At 31.6% G+C, this 18,260-nt stretch overlaps 1 protein-coding gene across 1 annotated transcript in view; it reads right to left on the bottom strand.

Moving 5' to 3' along the window:
* The window catches only part of LOC111625004 (tudor domain-containing protein 5-like), a 21,863-nt gene extending 10,383 nt beyond the window's left edge, over positions 1-11,480 (bottom strand). The window contains exons 1-2 of the mRNA XM_023368016.1: positions 11,404-11,480; positions 8,303-8,499 (exon numbers count right to left, since the gene is read on the bottom strand). Coding sequence (XP_023223784.1) covers positions 8,303-8,316 — 14 coding nt within the window. The 5' untranslated portion in view covers positions 8,317-8,499; positions 11,404-11,480. The remainder of the gene's footprint in view (positions 1-8,302; positions 8,500-11,403) is intronic.
* Positions 11,481-18,260: the final 6,780 nt, after the last annotated feature.

Genomic DNA, 18,260 nt, shown 5'->3' with positions numbered 1-18,260 from the left:
GAATGAATTTCGGTGTAATATGCGAATATCAACCACAGGTAAAAACAAATATTGTTAAGATATGTTGTAATTGTCAATCTATTTATTTGAATTTTGTGTAAATTATAAGAAAGCCATATTTAAAAGCCCAGTAGTCAAGCTGCTATCTACGACCCTGTTTGTTCTCCAATGATTATCGTCGACCTTGTTTGTTATCCAAGTTGTATATGAAATATGAAATTGTCCATCCTGTTCGACATCTGTACAATAGTGGTTTGTGTTTTATGGTATGTTTTTAAAAAATTTTTTTAAAAAAACAGTTTATCTACTCGCGTATTTTTGTACAAATTTTCTTATGTTTTATTTTTTATGTCTAGTTGGCTGAAGAGGGGCCAATGCCCGAAACGCGTAATGTAAAAGGCGTCCCAACTGAATAAATAGTCAATAAGTTGCCAAGTGTTGATATATGTCACCTTAGTGTGTCTGCAAAGAAACAGCTTAATAACAACAACACGGTTTCATCAGAATCAAATAAAATCATTATTAGAAATAGGGTTATTTTTTGAGAGTTGTGAAGGTAATTTACAATTCAGTTTAACAAATTCTGGTAAAATTTTTGTTTGCTTTATTGCATTAAAATTACCATTGTGACAATGGTGTTTTGCCAGGGAAACGACAAAATTCACTTTATCAGTTTAAGACAAGTCAACCATATTCATTTATATAAAAAAATATATACACCAAGTAATAAACATAAAATAAAAAAGTCACTTCCTAATAAACATTCTGATATTACTGTTTGTTTCCTGAACACTTCCAACAAGTTTATAGTTATTGTCAAATAGAACACATTGATACATGGTTTAAGCAAAATTAACAACAAAATTAATTCTTATTACTCACTAACTTTTCAAACCAGACACTTAACTGAAAAGTATATAAAAAAAACTGCATTACACCTTAAAATTAAATTTTATAATTTGAAAAAAAAAAAAACTATCAAGTCAGTCCATAAGTTCATGCCTATTTTATGACCTTGAGAAAAATCTTATTTTGCTGTTAAAAATGCCAGTTTAATGTGATACTTTTTACACTGAAGTGTTAAATTGGATCTCATTCATATAATACTGTTCAGAATTGGGAACATTTCAGTTGTTTATTTTCGTTAAAATGGAAGTAACAGACGAATATAAGAGACATGTTTTATAGTTTTTATTTTTAAGTGGTGAGAATGCTACAAATGCAGCCAAAAAATTAAATACTGTTCATAATCAAACTGTAATTAGTGTAAGGACTGCACAGAAGTGGTTTGAAAGATTTAGAAATAATGATTTTAGTGTGGAGGATAAGGCTCGTACTGGACGACCCATTGACTTTGATGATGATGCTCTCTGTGCACTAGTTGAAGCAGAACCATCTTTAACAGTTGATGAAATTGCGGAATGTTTAAATTCATCCCATGGAACTGTTTATAGACATCTACAACAAATTGGAAAAGTTTCAAAGCTAGGAAAATGGATACCACATGAACTGTCAATAGCTAACCGACAATAACATGTAAACATTTGCACGTCTCTTTTATCCTGCATTACTTTGGAACCTTTTCTTGATCGACTGGTTACTGGAGACAAAAAATGGATCCTCTATAATAATGTGACGAGAAAAAGACAATGGACAGATCGTGACAAGCAGCCAAAACCGGCTGCAAAAGGTGGGTTGCATCCAAAAAAAATTCTTTTGTCTGTTTGGTGGGATATGTCAAGTGTAATTCACTTTGAACTGTTAGAACCCAATCAAACAATTACAGCTCAAAATATTGTGACCAATTAGAGCATTTAAATGAAAAAATTGACCATTATTAGTGAACAGAAAGCAGATTCTCTTGCAACATAACAATGCCAGACCACATGCTGCAAAAATAACTGTAGAGAAACTCAAAAGCTTCAACTGGGAAATTTTACCTCATCCACCATATTTGCCAGATATTGCTCCCAGTGATTATCATCTTTTTCGGAGTTTGCAGAATTTTTTAAAAGGGAAAACTTTTGAGGATGAGAACAATGTAAAAAAGGCTATTTCTGAATATTTTGATTCAAAACCGAAATCATTTTATAAGGACGGAATTAAAAAGCTACCATCAAGATGGCAAGAAATTGTACAAAATAATGGTGAATACATTATAGATTGAAATAAGATTTAATTAAAATTTTTTGTTGCTTTTTTTGTAGATAAAAATATGCATGAACTTATGGACTGACCTGATATTTTAAATATGATTTAATAGATTTATAAGTTAAAAAATAAAATATTGTAGCTATTATATTTAGCTGGATTCTGTTGAAATGTACTTTAAATCTGCAAATCTTATATAAGATAAACAGCACCATCAAAAAATTTTATAAGCTAAAGCATAGGCAGGAAAACATTTGATTAAACTATTCTTCAAAAACACTTCATTTTAAAAATACAAGAAAATTTTCTTCTAAGTTTAATCACATATCATCATCAGTCATCAGAATCAATAACTCCCAAAATATATAAGACAAAATGCTGTTATAAAACTTTACTCATAAAATCAGACTTTCTATTATAGTTATTATTAACTTTAAAAAAATTAGCTAAATAAGCAAAACACTGTCTTCTTGAGCTATTTGTCATAGCTTAATAACATGCAATAGTTATCAGAAGAAATGCTTTAAACACAAAATACAGTAGACTCCCAATAACTTGACATTCTGCAAAATGCACTGTCATTCAAAATAAATAAATAGAAATGAATGTAATCTAACTTTCACCTTTATAACTTAACACTAAAATCAAAATAAGTTATTGTTTTTCAGTGGCTACACTCAATAACAGCATTAATTCCACATGTTAAAGAATATAACCCCTTTTTCCAAAGTTCTACTGAAAAATGTCTTATTAACATGAAAGTAGCCAATACTTTTTTAATTAAAATTTAACTAATTTTGTTACACATTTTCCACAATCTGCAAGTTATTGTTTAAGAATAAACAATGACTCTTAGATTGTGAAAAATGTGCTACCAACATTATAAAAGATAGCAACCTTTTAAAATTTTGGTAGCAAAAAAGACGAGTTTTTTAAATGTAGCAACTTTTCATTTCAAACAGTTGGCAACAAACTTTTAATCACGTGACCTATTTGCGTTTGCGTCTGGATTACGGTGGAGGTCCAGCTAGTGAAGTTTTTATGGTGATGGTCTGCCCCAAGTGTCAAAAGTAAATACTTCTTTGCAGGTGAATTGGTGGAAATGGAAGACGATTGTATACATGATATATCGATATAAAGACAATGATTATATTCTACAAGTTTTTTCTGTACTATAATTACAAATGTAGTAAAAATGATATCTTTACTTTCATATATTAACTTATATTATTGTATTATTAAGATAAAATACAGCACTTATAAGCTTAGCTTTTTTATTATATACTCCTCTAAATTGAAGGATTTTCCTTTGGCCATCCACATTGCGTGTTTTAGGCATCCATTATTATAATTGAGATACCTCTTGTCATAGATACATGAATACTTTTGGATGTTTTTGATAAATCTTTCCAGATCTATTCTAGAGTAGCCATGAGGGAACATACACAAAAGCTTGTTTTCTGCCATTTCGCACCATGTCACAATGACCTAGATTTCACTGACTTCTGATTGGTGGATGGTACTGTTTTACGGTCGTATTTGCGTCGAAAGTTGAACACTGCTCAACTTGCTTTTAAGCTGGTTTTACAACCCACTCAGGCATAAAATATCATGGTCACATAATTAAAAGCTTTTATGGGGAGGGGTTTTATGCCTGTTTTTATGCTAGTGGCGTCTCAGCCTTATACTACAAAAAGAAACTGTGAGTACACATATTGCAGGTGCAAAACATTGTAAGAACAGCAAGCAAAGAACCTTGCTATTTACTACTTCTGAAAGTAGTAAACCTTCAAGATGGCAAGACATGGTTTCTGTGGGAATACCCTTGCACATTTTCTGTTACAAAGGGTTTCAAAAGTAGATGAAATTTAATTTAAAACTATCTCAGAGTGAAAACTTGCCTAGTGAAAGCATTTTGTGCAAAATTCTCTCCAATGTGGGAAACAAAAATTTAGACCAGGCATGGCCAACATACAACCCATCAAATGAATTTATGTAGCCTGCAATCAATCTTTCAAAATACTGTAGCTCAATGAAAAATTCTGACACCTAAAAAAAAAAAGGTCAACACTCAGTGCATTTAGAGTTAACCCCCCATTACAAATCTCTTAACTACAGCATATAGTGTTGATAAAGCATGATAATGTGAGAAATGTATCTGTAATTTCTATCTACAATTCAGTCTCTATGGGGTGACACCACAATGAGATCTCGCACCACCTCAAAATCTTCCTAGGGCAACCTCTGGTTCGGCCCGTGGAAAATGTTTTCTTTCCAATCCAGCCTGGGGCCAAAACTGTTGGCCACCCCTGATTTAGACACTACTGAATAAATGTGTGAAGAGGATGACATTCTGTGATATTATATAAGTTGATCAATGTGAAAAACCATCCTGTCTATTGCAATCACAGATTATAGAGAAGCACAATAGTGATATCATTGTCAAAGAAGTGTTTGCATCTCTTACACTTTAGAAAGTTGAGTAAGACAATTTTGTTGGGACTTTTGACAGACAACAATCCATATATGAATGCTACTGCTTTGAAACTCCTGCCAGTGTGAATGATATTGTTCCACATGACATGCTGGGCACATGTTATACATTTAGTCACTGAAGATGTGCACACTAAGAGCAGCACCCTAAACATTTCTTCTTAGGGATAAAGGCAGCTCTAGTAAAGGTGGCATACAGAATGCATTTGTTACAGATAGCTGTATCTGCAAAGAACTACTATTTGGCACTGCCATCTGTATCAGTTATTACTTGATGAAGAAGCAGTTTTGTACTGTCATAAAAGGTGGGATGCTATAGTGACAGATTACTGAAAATCAGACTATGCACAGTGGGACCAAATCCCAAAAAGCTGGCCAAAAGTCGAAAAATAGAGTTTAAGTTCCGGTAATTTCTAGTCGTGGGTTCGGTTAGATAAGAGTCCGAAGGTCGAATTCTAGACTTTAGTGCCCCCTATAACTTATACCTGCTAATGTAGTTTAGTTGAAAGGGGACCCTCAATCGAGCTACACGTGTTATGCAGTAAGCAAAGATTTCTACGCTATATTCAAGAGGGTGCCAAATCTCTAAAAATCAATCGAATTTAAATTTAAAAAATGTAATTTGCAGCTGTAAGTAAGTAGAATATCATTATGTAACACAAAATTGATAATAATACTTCATGTGATAACAGTAAACGAATGATTTGTATGAAAATGAACGGAAGACTACAACAGAAAATTTTAAACATGTAGAGAAAAGTTCATAAATTCTGTAGAGTTCTGCGACTGGACCGATCGCATGTTGTAGACTATTATTGAATGAAAAAAATTAAAACTAGCTGCAACTAGCTGCAACTCTGTCATTGGTGCGAGTTCTTGCAATGTAAAACATAGTTTTCTGAATTTTGTACATTAATGACGCGGAATGTTTTGCTCTTTTTCTTGAATTTGTCTAGTGTTTTGAATATTGTTTGCATGTAGCATATAAGCTTGAAATCAAACTGTGGAAAGCACATAGTGATAAAGAAAATAAAGAAATGAGATTCTGAAAAACGAATATACAGAAGGGTTTCTGTATAGAATTGGGTCTAATAGTCGATCAACCAAAGCCTGGTTTCGGTAGCTCGAATGATGAGAATACCGCTCGACAATTTTTCGAAAACTCAAGCATTTCTGCTGCTATTACAGGGGTTGAAGAGGGCTTGATTAAGCTTTTCCATGTCCTATTGCAGACAATTTCATGTAGCCATGAAATCGATTTCATAGAATTTCAAGATTATGCCTTACAGACAGCTCGTTACTTTGTGCAGTTATATCCATGGTTTTGCATACCAACTTTGGCACATAAGATATTGATTCATGGTGCAGAAGTGATAAATTCATCAGTATTGCCGATACGGCAGATGTCTGAAGACGCTCAAGAGTCTACTAATAAATACATTAAAAAGTTTTGAGAAGATTTTGCAAGAAAAGTTCCCTAGTGAAAACAGTGGAAGACATTATTTTACGCCTATTATTAATATCCGATCCATTTATTTCGAGTTCGTGTGAATTACCTGGAAAAAACTCAGTCATTGCTTCCAGAAGCAGTTTTGTTGTTAGTTGCGCCATATACATGGTGCAACTAACAATAAAACGGCAAGTATAGGAAGTTCCAGCGATTTCAAAGTTGAATCACCTGATTGTGAATCAAATTATTCTTTGGATGATGATGCATGAACTTTTAATCAATTGATTGTATGTTTTATCGTATTAAACAATATATGGATTTATTTTGTACTTTTTCTATAAAAGTCGTTTCGTGTTAAATCCGTCATTTTGTTTTTATTTCAAATTTTGACTTCGGATTCGTAATCAGCGATCCCGAAAACCCTCAAATACTGACTTTCAGCCAAATTGATAACACTTTTGACTTTTGGCCAGCTTTTTGGGATTTGGCCCCACTGTGCTATGGAAAGAAGCTGCATTGCAAGAACTCAGAGAGTTATTTTATCAGTCCGAACTTGAAGAACAGCTACACACAGTTGCAGGCAAAGCTGAAGCCTTATGTAACTTGATCAAAAAACTGGAGTCACAGCCTGGATCCAAATCTAGTGTTGGAGGAATTAATATTTAGCAAATTCTTGGAGGCATTCAGAAACTGTTGGTACCACTTGGTATGAGTTCAAAGCTCAAACTTTATCAAGATGGCAAACATCTAGCATGGCAGTTCTGGAAAGAGCTTGAAGTCCTAGATCCAAATCATAACCAAGCAATGAACAGTATAACTTCTCAATTATGCAGATTTTTAGCTTGGGAAATAGCCAAAAGTCACATGAAGCCATGTGGGGAGAGTACGGAGCATGACGAACCACAGGAGTGTTGTGTTTGGCGACGAAAGCCCGAATCAGATGCGCAGAATGGGCGGATGTGTTATCACGATGGAGCTGTCAAGTTTTGATCGATCACAGATACAATCATTTGCGTCGCACAGCATCAGAAAGACGACGAAGGACCTCCTGGTAGTACTCCTTTGTGATGGTTTGGCCTTGTGGTGCGTACTCACAATACATCACCCCACGAGAGTCGAAAAAACTGTCAACATGATCTTGATATTGCTGCGGACCTGCCGCGCTTCTTTTGGCCTCGAGGATCGTCCCTGAAAGCCTGCTGAATCTCGCAAATGGTATACGCTTGGGCAAAATTTGATGTAATATCGCTGCTCACGTTGTTCAGTCATTTTCCAACTTAGTGGAATCCGCCGAGAGCTCACTACATGTCCTCACTCATAGGCCGACTGCCAACGACTGACGCTTCCTGCAGGTGGGAATAAATTCAGAGCTGTGCACAACTGTCCCCTCCATAACTCAACCAAAAGAGGCCTCCCGCACTCATTGATTTACGCAGAAAAAATAATAGTCCGATACTTTTTGAACAGACCTCGTATACAGTAATAGTAGTATTGAGAATCAGGTACACCAATAAAAATGCAAAGAAAATTTGTATGCTGAATGCAAATGTAATTAAAAAAATTAATTAAGCAGAATAAAGAAGAAAATTTCTGTCAAAGCATAATATAGCAAAATTTTTATTTTTTAAAGCAGGATTATTTTTGAAAATAAAGATTCTGAGTTGCCTTAGTTATTATTGTTATAATCTATATAATAAATTTTTTAATACTATGTTAGATTATATTTGTAAGAAACAATAAGATCTGCATAGGGGGGCTCAGGAGGTGCAATTAGATTAGTACATACATCCCAAGAGTGGGAAGTAATATGGGAACCAAGTTAATAGACAAAGGAAACAGACTATTTCTATAATCTTCTTACAGTACCTGTTAAAGACTTGATCATTTATTTTAAAAACAACCTTCATTTCACTTTAAATCTTACAACTACAGTAGAGTGCCACTTATCTAAAATAATCAAAGTAGAACTCTTTCAGATAATTGATCACACTTGGCAGAAAAGAATAAAAAGATAAAACCCTTAAAAGTAAAAATATTAATAAAAGTTTTGTATCTACACCTATAGAATTAAAATGATAAATCAAATTTAAAAAAAAAACAATTTTCCTTAGAAACAAATATCATAGAACAAGTTTTCAATTATTAAGTATAGTAAGAAAATAATTTAATTTGTAGATAATCAATTATATATAATTAAAATAAACTTACTCTAACTTTCCCATTAGTACATCCAAAGCTTCGGTTGTTGTTTTTCCTCTAATTTGAAACCAAATTTGTCCAGGATTGTCAACAGTGGATACATAAACACCTATATAATTACTAATATCCTGAGGTAAAGGTTGAGTTGTATAACATACTCCAGGTAAAACTGCATCTGATGGAATGTCAACTGGTTCATCAAGTTTCTAGTGAATATAATATAAACTGGTAAACAACTAAATAAACTACAACTACAACAACTACTACAATGGTTTCTATAAATTAAGGAGCAAATAGAAACTCATAATAAATAAAGTAATTAGTGGAACTTTATGAAACTTAGTGAAAAAGTGAAAACAACGATCCTGTTGATATTTATTTTTAATATTTAGTATTTCATCACAAAATACGTAGAATATTCTTTGCAACTTAATCTTCACAACTTTTAAAGTATGGTATCAATAAATCCATAATTTAATAGACTAATTGGGGGAAAGAAGTATCGACTAGTGCCAAAAGTCAATTAAATCAAATATAATTAATTAATTAATTAATTAAAACCCCTTAACGCCCATTGACGAGTTAACTTGTCAAGTTTACATAGCATTACGAAAAACTCGGGAGTTAAGGCCACTTTTGAATTTTTTTTTTTGGAATGTTTTTTAAGTCTCCAAATTTTTTCAAAAATTTTTACCCGCGCAAAATATTTTTATTGCGATTTTAATCAACCTTTAATGACACGCGATTAACGCTTAATTGTTTTTTAATGCAATTTTTTTTAATCAAATTTAATTAATCGTTCTAAAGTTGTAGTGCACGGATTTTCCTTCGGTAAAGTTATTTAAAGCTACTTTCTGATGTCAAAAACAACCTCCAATAGTTTTTTAATTTTTTTAATTAATATATTTTATTATATATAAGTTTAATTAAATCGGGGGGTTGGAAATTGCAATAAAAATTTTAATTTTTTAAAAATATAAGTCTAGCTAGTATTCTTCTTCTTATATTCTTATTAGTATTCACCTTACTTTAAACCCTTGTCCTCCAGGGAGGTCTGAGAATGTCCCAGGAAATCCCACACCAGATGTTCTCAAGGTCATCCAGCTGTGTAAACAATGACTCATCAGTGTCAAATTTCACAGAAAGGCAAGACCAAGGAAGTTAAACTTTGAAGCTTTTCTTCAAAATTAAGCATTTCTTTAATTTTTTTCAGTTTTAAGTATTTTTTTATGCTTAATTACATTAAATTAATTAATCAGTGGGCATTAAGAGGTTTTAAAAACATATGTTAATAAAAAACATAAAATGTGCAAGATGAGTTAAAATGTTGTTATAAGTATGAATAAAATAAAATTATAATGTACATTGAGTAATTTATACTCCTCGACTCTAATCCAATGTTTTTAGCATGCTCTATTCATGGAAAAAAGGTTTTAAATTTTTCCTATTGAATAGAAACTCCTGTTAAACCAAAGTCTGTTAAATTGAAGGTTTATCATATCAGTAAAAAGCTTTTGTACAAATAAATTTTTCTTTTGTATTTTTATAAAATTATTTTTATTATTAGTATATAATTATTATTATTATAATTTAATATTTATCTTGTCTTTGTAATCTAGTTTCATTGTTTAAAATTATTAAAATTTAAACAGATTGTTTTGTTTAACTTATATTTGTTAAAATGGAAGAGCCCTTGCCTTAATACAGTGGGTGATCAGTTAACAAACAAATCGGATAATGAACACTTTCACGAAAGATTTTTATGTTTGGATAACAAACACCTCACAGAACAAACACAAGAAGTGATTAAAATAATGAATATCAATTGGTCTTCTCTTGTCTTCAGATAACAATTCAAAACATTTTGGAGCGTGGGAGACGTCAACATTGATGTTCAACCTGGTATATACTGATTGGATAGTATTCCTCCGAACTTTGAAACTCTCCCTTGTAATTCCAGCCTTTTATTTTTCTGACAAAAAATTTTTTCTAGTATTCGCAAGACTGTTGGGCAGACACTCATTAAGTTTCGCGTTGGTTTTTATTTTCGAAAGGTGAGAGTATAATTTCAAAGGTAAAGAGTGGGCAGATATCTGATGTCTGTTGTTGCTGGGCAGTATGGCTTGAATAGGTCTACAGTAAGCCGTAGTTAAATCTTATCTAAAAAAGATACTGTATTATCAAGAAGACTCAAGCAGCTTAAGGAGTAACAAAAATCACATCTGAGAAATAAAGAACATTGAAGAGCTTGTAATGAAACCTGAAACTGATCTGACAGAAGAACACCAATAACTCTTGAATGAAAAACACCAAGAAATTCGGTGAAATATGTTTTCTTCTGAGAAAGAGAATTAATGTTGATATCTGCTATTAAACATTTTTTCAAGAAGTGGGATGATGTCAGAATGACAGTCTTAGAATGGCATTCAAACAAAGTTGAGGTTAATAGTCTTAGAGATCTCATTACAATGCTATTAATTACTTCTGAAAAATCTTGAAGAAGAGAGAAAAGCAATCAACATTAGACAGATTCTTTAACCCCCACAAACAAAAAAAAAAAAAAAAACATGACTAATAAAAATGCAAGACTGTGTATATATGTATTTTTACTATTACATGTAAATAAACGTAGTAAGAAAGTATATTTTTTTTATTTTTTGGGGCCTCCAGAACAAATTAATCAAATTTCCATAAAAACATATGGTAAATCGATAATCGGTTAACAAACAATTCAAATAGCAAACAAAATCTTGGAATGGATTATGTTTGTTAACCGATCACCCACTGTAATGTTATATGTAGTAACAATAATAATCTCGCAAAAATTTTGATAGAAAAATTACATTCAGGTTTTTATTTTCTTCATTACATTCAGCTAAGGTAATATATTAAGTCAATTAATTGTACAAAATATTACAATTAAAACAATTTATGCTTATTAAAGTTAACTACTCATCATTATTATTAGAACATTTCAAACAATTTAGGAAGATAATTATAAATATATATCTGAGTATAAAGAATAAAAACACCATTTAAAAAAAAAAAAAATTCTTTACAATTTTAAATAACGACAATTTATCGTAACAAAATATATATCATTAATTTACCTTTAAATCTGAAGATTCAGGTGCAGCTGCAGAATCAGCAGATATAAAAACTTTACCTATGTGGAAAATTAAATTTAAAAAATAATTTACAGTTTTTTAAATATACATTAAAGGATTACATCTTAAGGTTGATATACAATTACAGCAAAATTAAGATAAATATTAATAACTGTGCAGACTCATTAGCATATAGATGCATCAATCAATATATTTGTTAAAAATATGTCAAATTCCTCATATATCTTACTCTTGATTTACACAATACACTAAGACTAAATATCTATATGGAAAATGGAAGAATAACTTTCATTTTAATGCTTTAATTTTATATTTACTACATACCAGTTTTGTACAGTAAAACAGTTTTTAAAAGCCTTATCAACATATAAGCATCTAATATAAAGTTTAAAAAACTAAAACAGTATTAGAGAGGTTGTGGCCAACGTTTTCATTGCAACAATGTGTACGTCGTACGTTCAGTGTCGCCTTCCTGTAAGCCTAGAAGTTTGACAATGGCGTTTGGAATGTCAGTGGAATCATGCCTGACGTTCCAAACAGCATTGTCAAACTTCTAGGCTTACAGGAAGGCGACAGTGAACATCCAACGTACACGTTGTCATGATGAAAACGTCAGCTGCAACCCCTCTATTGTTTTTTCTTAACTTGTTGATAGAGTGATTTTTCTCTTCTTTTTTTGTTGAAAATCTTATGTCCCTTCCACTACTAACTTCTTCAATACCAGTTTTTTTTCAAATTCATTTTCCAAAGATATTTACAGTTTTATCTTAATAAAATCCATTATCAAAGTTTTCTTTTTACTTCTACTTAACTGATAGATTTTCTGATATGGAGCTAAGTTGAATGAAGATGTAGTAACAAGATGTAGTACAAAATGGGAAATCCCATTTTTGAACATGTAAGATAAAAGTAGTGAAAAATGACTGCAATGTCTTATTAGTTAGCATAAGCCTAAAAATTGATTTTATCAGTGAAATGTAATTTTGAAGTAAAATAGTAAAGAATATTTTAAAATACCATGTAAACTTAAATTTTATTGTATAAAATGAAATCATTTCACATTTTTTCAACTGTGTTAAACTGAAATCATGCTATTCATGTACCATGTAAATTAAGGGTTAGATGTATATGCACTAAATAATAAGTAAATCAATTAACCCTAAATAACCAAACATTTGTCTGATAGACTGCCCACCCCTGCCAGTTTTGGGAATTTGAGATGTTCCCATTGCACTCACATCACCTCACTCACAGTACTTTCATAAATAGTAAAATGAGTTATCCCAAGGTAATGAGCACAGTTGTACACTTGCTACTTTTCATGATTTGCTGTAATCATCATCTAACAGTCGAACATTTAGTGATAACGTGCAGAAGTTTGCGTTAATACCATAATCAGCCAACGTGAGTATATAAATAATAAACATCACTAAGCCTGATGAGTATATGAATTACCAACAATCGACTTGAAAGATTGGGTTATAATTCGGCTAATTAAATGATTAATATACTTCTAGAAACGAAGACTTGCTCAGGGTCTGAATGGCGTAACTGGCAAGCACACTGCATGGCAAACTGAAGTTATGGGTTCAAACCCCACCCTGAGCCAGTTTTTTTATTCCAGAAGGTTCTAAATTATTTATCAATTTACTAAAAATTATAATTATTAATTTAGTTAAGACATTCCATCAAAATAAACATTGAAAAGCCCACAGAAGACATGAATAAAAGTATGGCAAACAGATGCAGAATTTGTACTTTCTGTCCATCTAAGAAATGCAAATGACAAAGTACTGTACATATGCAACTACTAAGGCTATTTGTGGATAGCACACTTTTAACATCTGCCAAGATTGCAAATGCAAATTTTTACCACCTTTCTATTTTTTTAATTGAAATATTATAATACTTCTCTTAACATACACTAATTTGTTTGAAATAAATAAAGGAAATATAAAAATATACTTGTTCTTAATTTGTAGTCTATGAGTCAAATGATTAATTACAGAGTAACACTGATTTAAGTTTAGTTATCTAAGTTTAGTTAAANTAACATATTTTTCTAGTAATAAATGAAATTTAAAATATTTAATATTTATAGTTTAGGTAATAAATTTTACTATATATTTTTCGTATATTATAACTTACTATACTTAAAATAATAAATGATTTTACATACGAAACAATCCTTATTCTGTATCATATGTCTAATTTTTTCGTTAATGCTCCAGGGTGTATTTTATGTGAGGCTCTCTTTAGGAAGAAGCCATCCCTTCTTGTCTAACATTAGCTTTATTGATGAGCTTCTATACTTATAAGAATACGAGTCATATGAAAACAAAGCCTTAAAAAATAATCTATTCTAATTTTGAAGCAGTCAAAATAAAGAATTTATATGTGAAGAGTAATGTCATTGACCGAAATTTCATAATAAGCAATGATGCTGATGTTTCTTCTTATTGTTCTGTGTGTAGGCCTTTAGAAATTAAACAATGAAAACATTTTGCAATTCAATTACAGTTCGTTTCACCTAATTATCACTTTTAAAAATAAAATTCTTAAAATTTAACTAATGGATGTCTGGAAAAAATCTTCACAAGTTTGTATAATGCAGTTTTACCTCTGAAAAAATAAAATTCTTAAAATTTATGTAATGGATGTCTGGAAAAAATCTTCACAAGTTTGTATAATGCAGTTTTACCTCTGAAAAAAGAAAACTCCATGAACTATGTAATCATTTGAAAGGTGATGAAAAGCTGTACATTATCTTTTATTTTTGTAATTTTACAAGTCCCCATTGTTGAATGCAGCTGATTTGACTTTGAGTGTGCAGTGCAAGTTCCGTACAAAGACTTTGGTTCACATTTTTCAGAGTGTGCTTTATGCAATTAATCAGCTGATCAATGTTTTTTGCCTCATGCCCTTTTTGAAAATAACTGCCAATTGGAAGATCTGAACCAAAATCCTTGGCCTAATTCCTGGTATGATTGAAGGATTGCTCTTCTTTCCAACAAAAGTAAGTTTTACTTGTAACAGTATGATTTTGGCATAGTGAAAACTTGATCAATCTGGCCAGAAGATATTCTATTTGAGAATAATTCTTCCAAATGTAAGAAATAAACATGGTTATATCAATTCATTTAAATATCACTGGGTATTAGCAAAACTTTGATTTTCTGATTAGGGCTTGACTCAATCCTTTTGATCCCATTTAAATCCAAACCAAAACTTTGCCCTCAAATTTCTTTTCCTCGGAAAATTTACATTATGCAAGTGTAGAAGACATAATACTGGTATAAAATCCACCATTCAAAATGAACTTTTCAGAGACCTATCGCAATAACCTTCCACACTTCAATTTTTCCAGTAATCTTTGCATGCCCATTCTATTTTGAATTACACACTTCTTTCAACATTTAGTATGTGTATTTTTTTTTCAAAGACAGTGGAACTAACCATGTAAAATTTTCAGTTTTACAGCCACAAATCAAATTGAAACCTTGTTGCTGTCTTCAGAGATCCTCTTCAATCTTTCGTACTTAGTTTTCATTAGAATTTTTCCAATCCAGACTCTTTCTATTCTATGATGGCATGTCTGAGAAAGATCTTTATCATTCTAAACATTAATAACAAAAATACTAACAGGTAAAATAAAATGCAGTTTGCTGTAAAAGAATGAAGAAATCTAAGAGTTTTTTTACAGTACCTTCAATGTAGTTGTACATGAGCTCCGTTAGTAGCACGAACAATGTTGAGTCTGTACCTGATTTCCCTACAAGTGTTTTCTAACATTTGCGGTGTAACAGTGAGGATTGCTAATTGCATCCTTTCCTTTAAAATGGATATCAGAAACAGGCGTTTAATAAACTCTGTCTTTAACATAACAAAAAAAAAAAAAGAAAAGAAAAGAAAGAAAGAAATCCAGTGGAGTTATGTCGGGCGATCGCAGAGGCCAAGGTATGGATCCTTATCACAACTGACAATCTACCTCAGGCAATTGATACCAGAAAAAACTCAGATTTCTCCATTCTTTTGCAGCAAACTGAATTTCATTTCACCTGTTAGTATTTTTGTTATTAGTGTTTAGAATGATAAAGATCTTTCTTAGACACGCTGTATATAGTCCATTTTGAAATTCTTTCGTTTGCAAAATGGTTTACAGTAAACTTTTTTCCTAATGTTTTATCTAATGAGTAAATGTTGTACATGTCTAGATGTAAAGCATCTTTCATTGCCGTTTTGAAAGAAGCAGAATATCAAATGCAGAAAAAGATTCTAGAATGCTTTGAATGAAAAGTTTGAGAACCACTGCCATAGAGATTTTTCCAAATTTTTCTGATTGCCACCAAATTTTTCTGATTCTGGGCATCCTTGCTAAATGCAGATTTTCCCAACGCGACCTATGTCAAATTCTAACAAGTACATTATACAAATTCTAACATTATAAACTAAGGTACTGCAGCGCACACTTTGGGAACTGCTGCTCTACAGCATTCCACACACTTTCAAACTATAGCATGTGCAGTCTAATTAAAAATTATTGGCTGTTAACTAGAGCCTGAGATATTTTTTTGTAGATTTTTTCCTGACATCTGTTGTTATTAGTTTTAATTTCTATTAAAGTCTAATGTCATTGATGTAATATGCTATAAAATCTGAAAATAACTAAAACAACATGGAAGTTTGTTAAATATCTACAGAGTTATTGTAAATATTTTTATGTATTTACAATATCAAAGTTGTTTTTAATAACTTTAAGGCTTGTATATGAAATGCTGTTGATTATAGGCATCATTTATTTTGCTAATTATCTCTGACAGTATTCTGCTATTATTCTAGATCAGGGCTTCTTAAACTATAGGTTGTGACCCCAAATGGGGTCGCTTAGCGAAATCTTGGGGTCACAAGATTTTAATGAAAAATATTGAAAATAATTTGTGAGAGTTTGAAAATGGCAAGCTTTGTGCAATAGGTTTTGTGAGTGCGCTTTGTGTCACTTCTGGTGCAGCGAGACAACAATTCAACAACATTGTAGTGTGAACTAGTGTAGTGTTGTTGCTTTTCAGTGTATTCAATTGTCTCTGTTCCATTGTAACACAAGATTGAACTGTGGTAGTACACCATTATTGTTTTTGCAAATTTGTATATAACTTTATTTTATTTGGGGGGGGTCGCGAAAAAAATCACAATCATAAATGGGGTCATGAATAAAAAAGTTTAAGAAGCCTTGTTCTAGATTAACACTATCATTCATTAATATTTGTATTTCTAAATGTCTGGCTGTTTAAAATCAATGTAACCCATCATTTTCCATCCAAATATCTGTAGGAAAGCTCAAGAATTCCATAAGGAATTTATAAATCATCTGAATCATCATATGTAAGCAACAAATGAAAATAATCATAATAAAATTGATCAAAGAAATTTTATTACAAGGATTGATCAAATTAAACCCGTTTAAGTAAATTTATTAAGACAAATGTAACAGTATAGCTGTCAGTATGGCATAATTAAAGAAAGAAAAATAAGAAAAAGCCAGAATGCACTTTTGTTTGTTAAAAAGTCATCACAGGCATTCAGACATGAACCCACTGCTTGGAGAGACGACATAAATCGTCCACAAAGAACAATGTTGGTTGGTCCTTGAATCACTGGGTGACTGCTTTCGCATCAGTTAAAGAGTTCTGTCAAGAACTTATTTTAAAGATCCAAATAAACAAGACCAAGGCCATAGGAAGAGTGGTGCAGACCCCCGACCTTTTTGTGCCGAAGCATGTTGCATTGTAGTGGTTGGTATTGATGCTCATTTAATGGTCTTTAAAATCCACCAGCAAAGGCCTTACAATGTCAAAAAAATTCAGTCATCATAACCTTATAGGTGGAGGAATGTGTCTTAAAACCCCTTCAGTCCTTCACCTGAGATAACTCAGACTATGCATAAAGTGGCGCAGTCCCTAGCCTGAGCTAACTCAGGTATGGGCTTTAACGAACCTTGACTTATAACTTTTCGAAAAATGTATGGATCAGCATATATACATCATTATCTATCACCTATGTAAATTTAATGAATTATTTTTGTCGCAAAAAATTTTTATGATGATTTATTAATTAGCTAATTAATTGCACTATTGTTTATTTATGGGCGTTTTTTATTAAATTAATTAAATTGTTCTAAACTTCTATTTGACCAATTTGACTTTTAAAATTTTACCCAATTTGGGTAAAATTTTTTAAAACACTATTGAATGTTTTCTATGACATCAGCAGAGTTTTTTTGTTTTTTATTCAGTTGAATTTTTTCCCCATACCTTTTTTTTGACCCCCAGTATTTTAATAGCATAAAAATTGAAAATTTTGTGTTATATTTGAATAGATGCAATAAGTTAGTTCCCTTCCTGCTTTAAACCAATATTACCCTGAGGCGTACATGAGAACTACCCGGGAAAGCTGACAGTGTATCTATATTTTTCAAATAAAATCATTCATTTTAAATTATTTTTAATTTTTATATAGTTTTTCTGTAAAAACACTTTTTGGGGGTATATTTATTTTGTTGCAATTATTTTCCGTCAATTTTTTTGGCTGTCAGATTCGCATTTGAGTGGAAATAATTATTTAATATAAAAAAATCAATTACTTAGGGGTTTTCCAAGCACTATTCCGAGATGAACAAAAAACCCCAAGGAATTAATTTTTTTTGTGTGTTGGTAAGCTGGGCATGTTTCCATAGCACACTTGCTCATCTACCGGTTGGCTCAAAGTGGTGGTACCACGTTTTGACCTTGGACAGATTCCGAATAACTCCAGCCATGTTTTCACTACTCTATATTAGAAACAAA

This window comes from Centruroides sculpturatus, unplaced genomic scaffold, assembly GCF_000671375.1.
Source record: "Centruroides sculpturatus isolate CEXI.00-Female unplaced genomic scaffold, Cexi_2.0 scaffold269, whole genome shotgun sequence".
Taxonomy (NCBI): domain Eukaryota; kingdom Metazoa; phylum Arthropoda; class Arachnida; order Scorpiones; family Buthidae; genus Centruroides; species Centruroides sculpturatus.
Note: the sequence above shows the minus strand (reverse complement) of the source record. Positions and strands in the feature narration are given on the sequence as shown.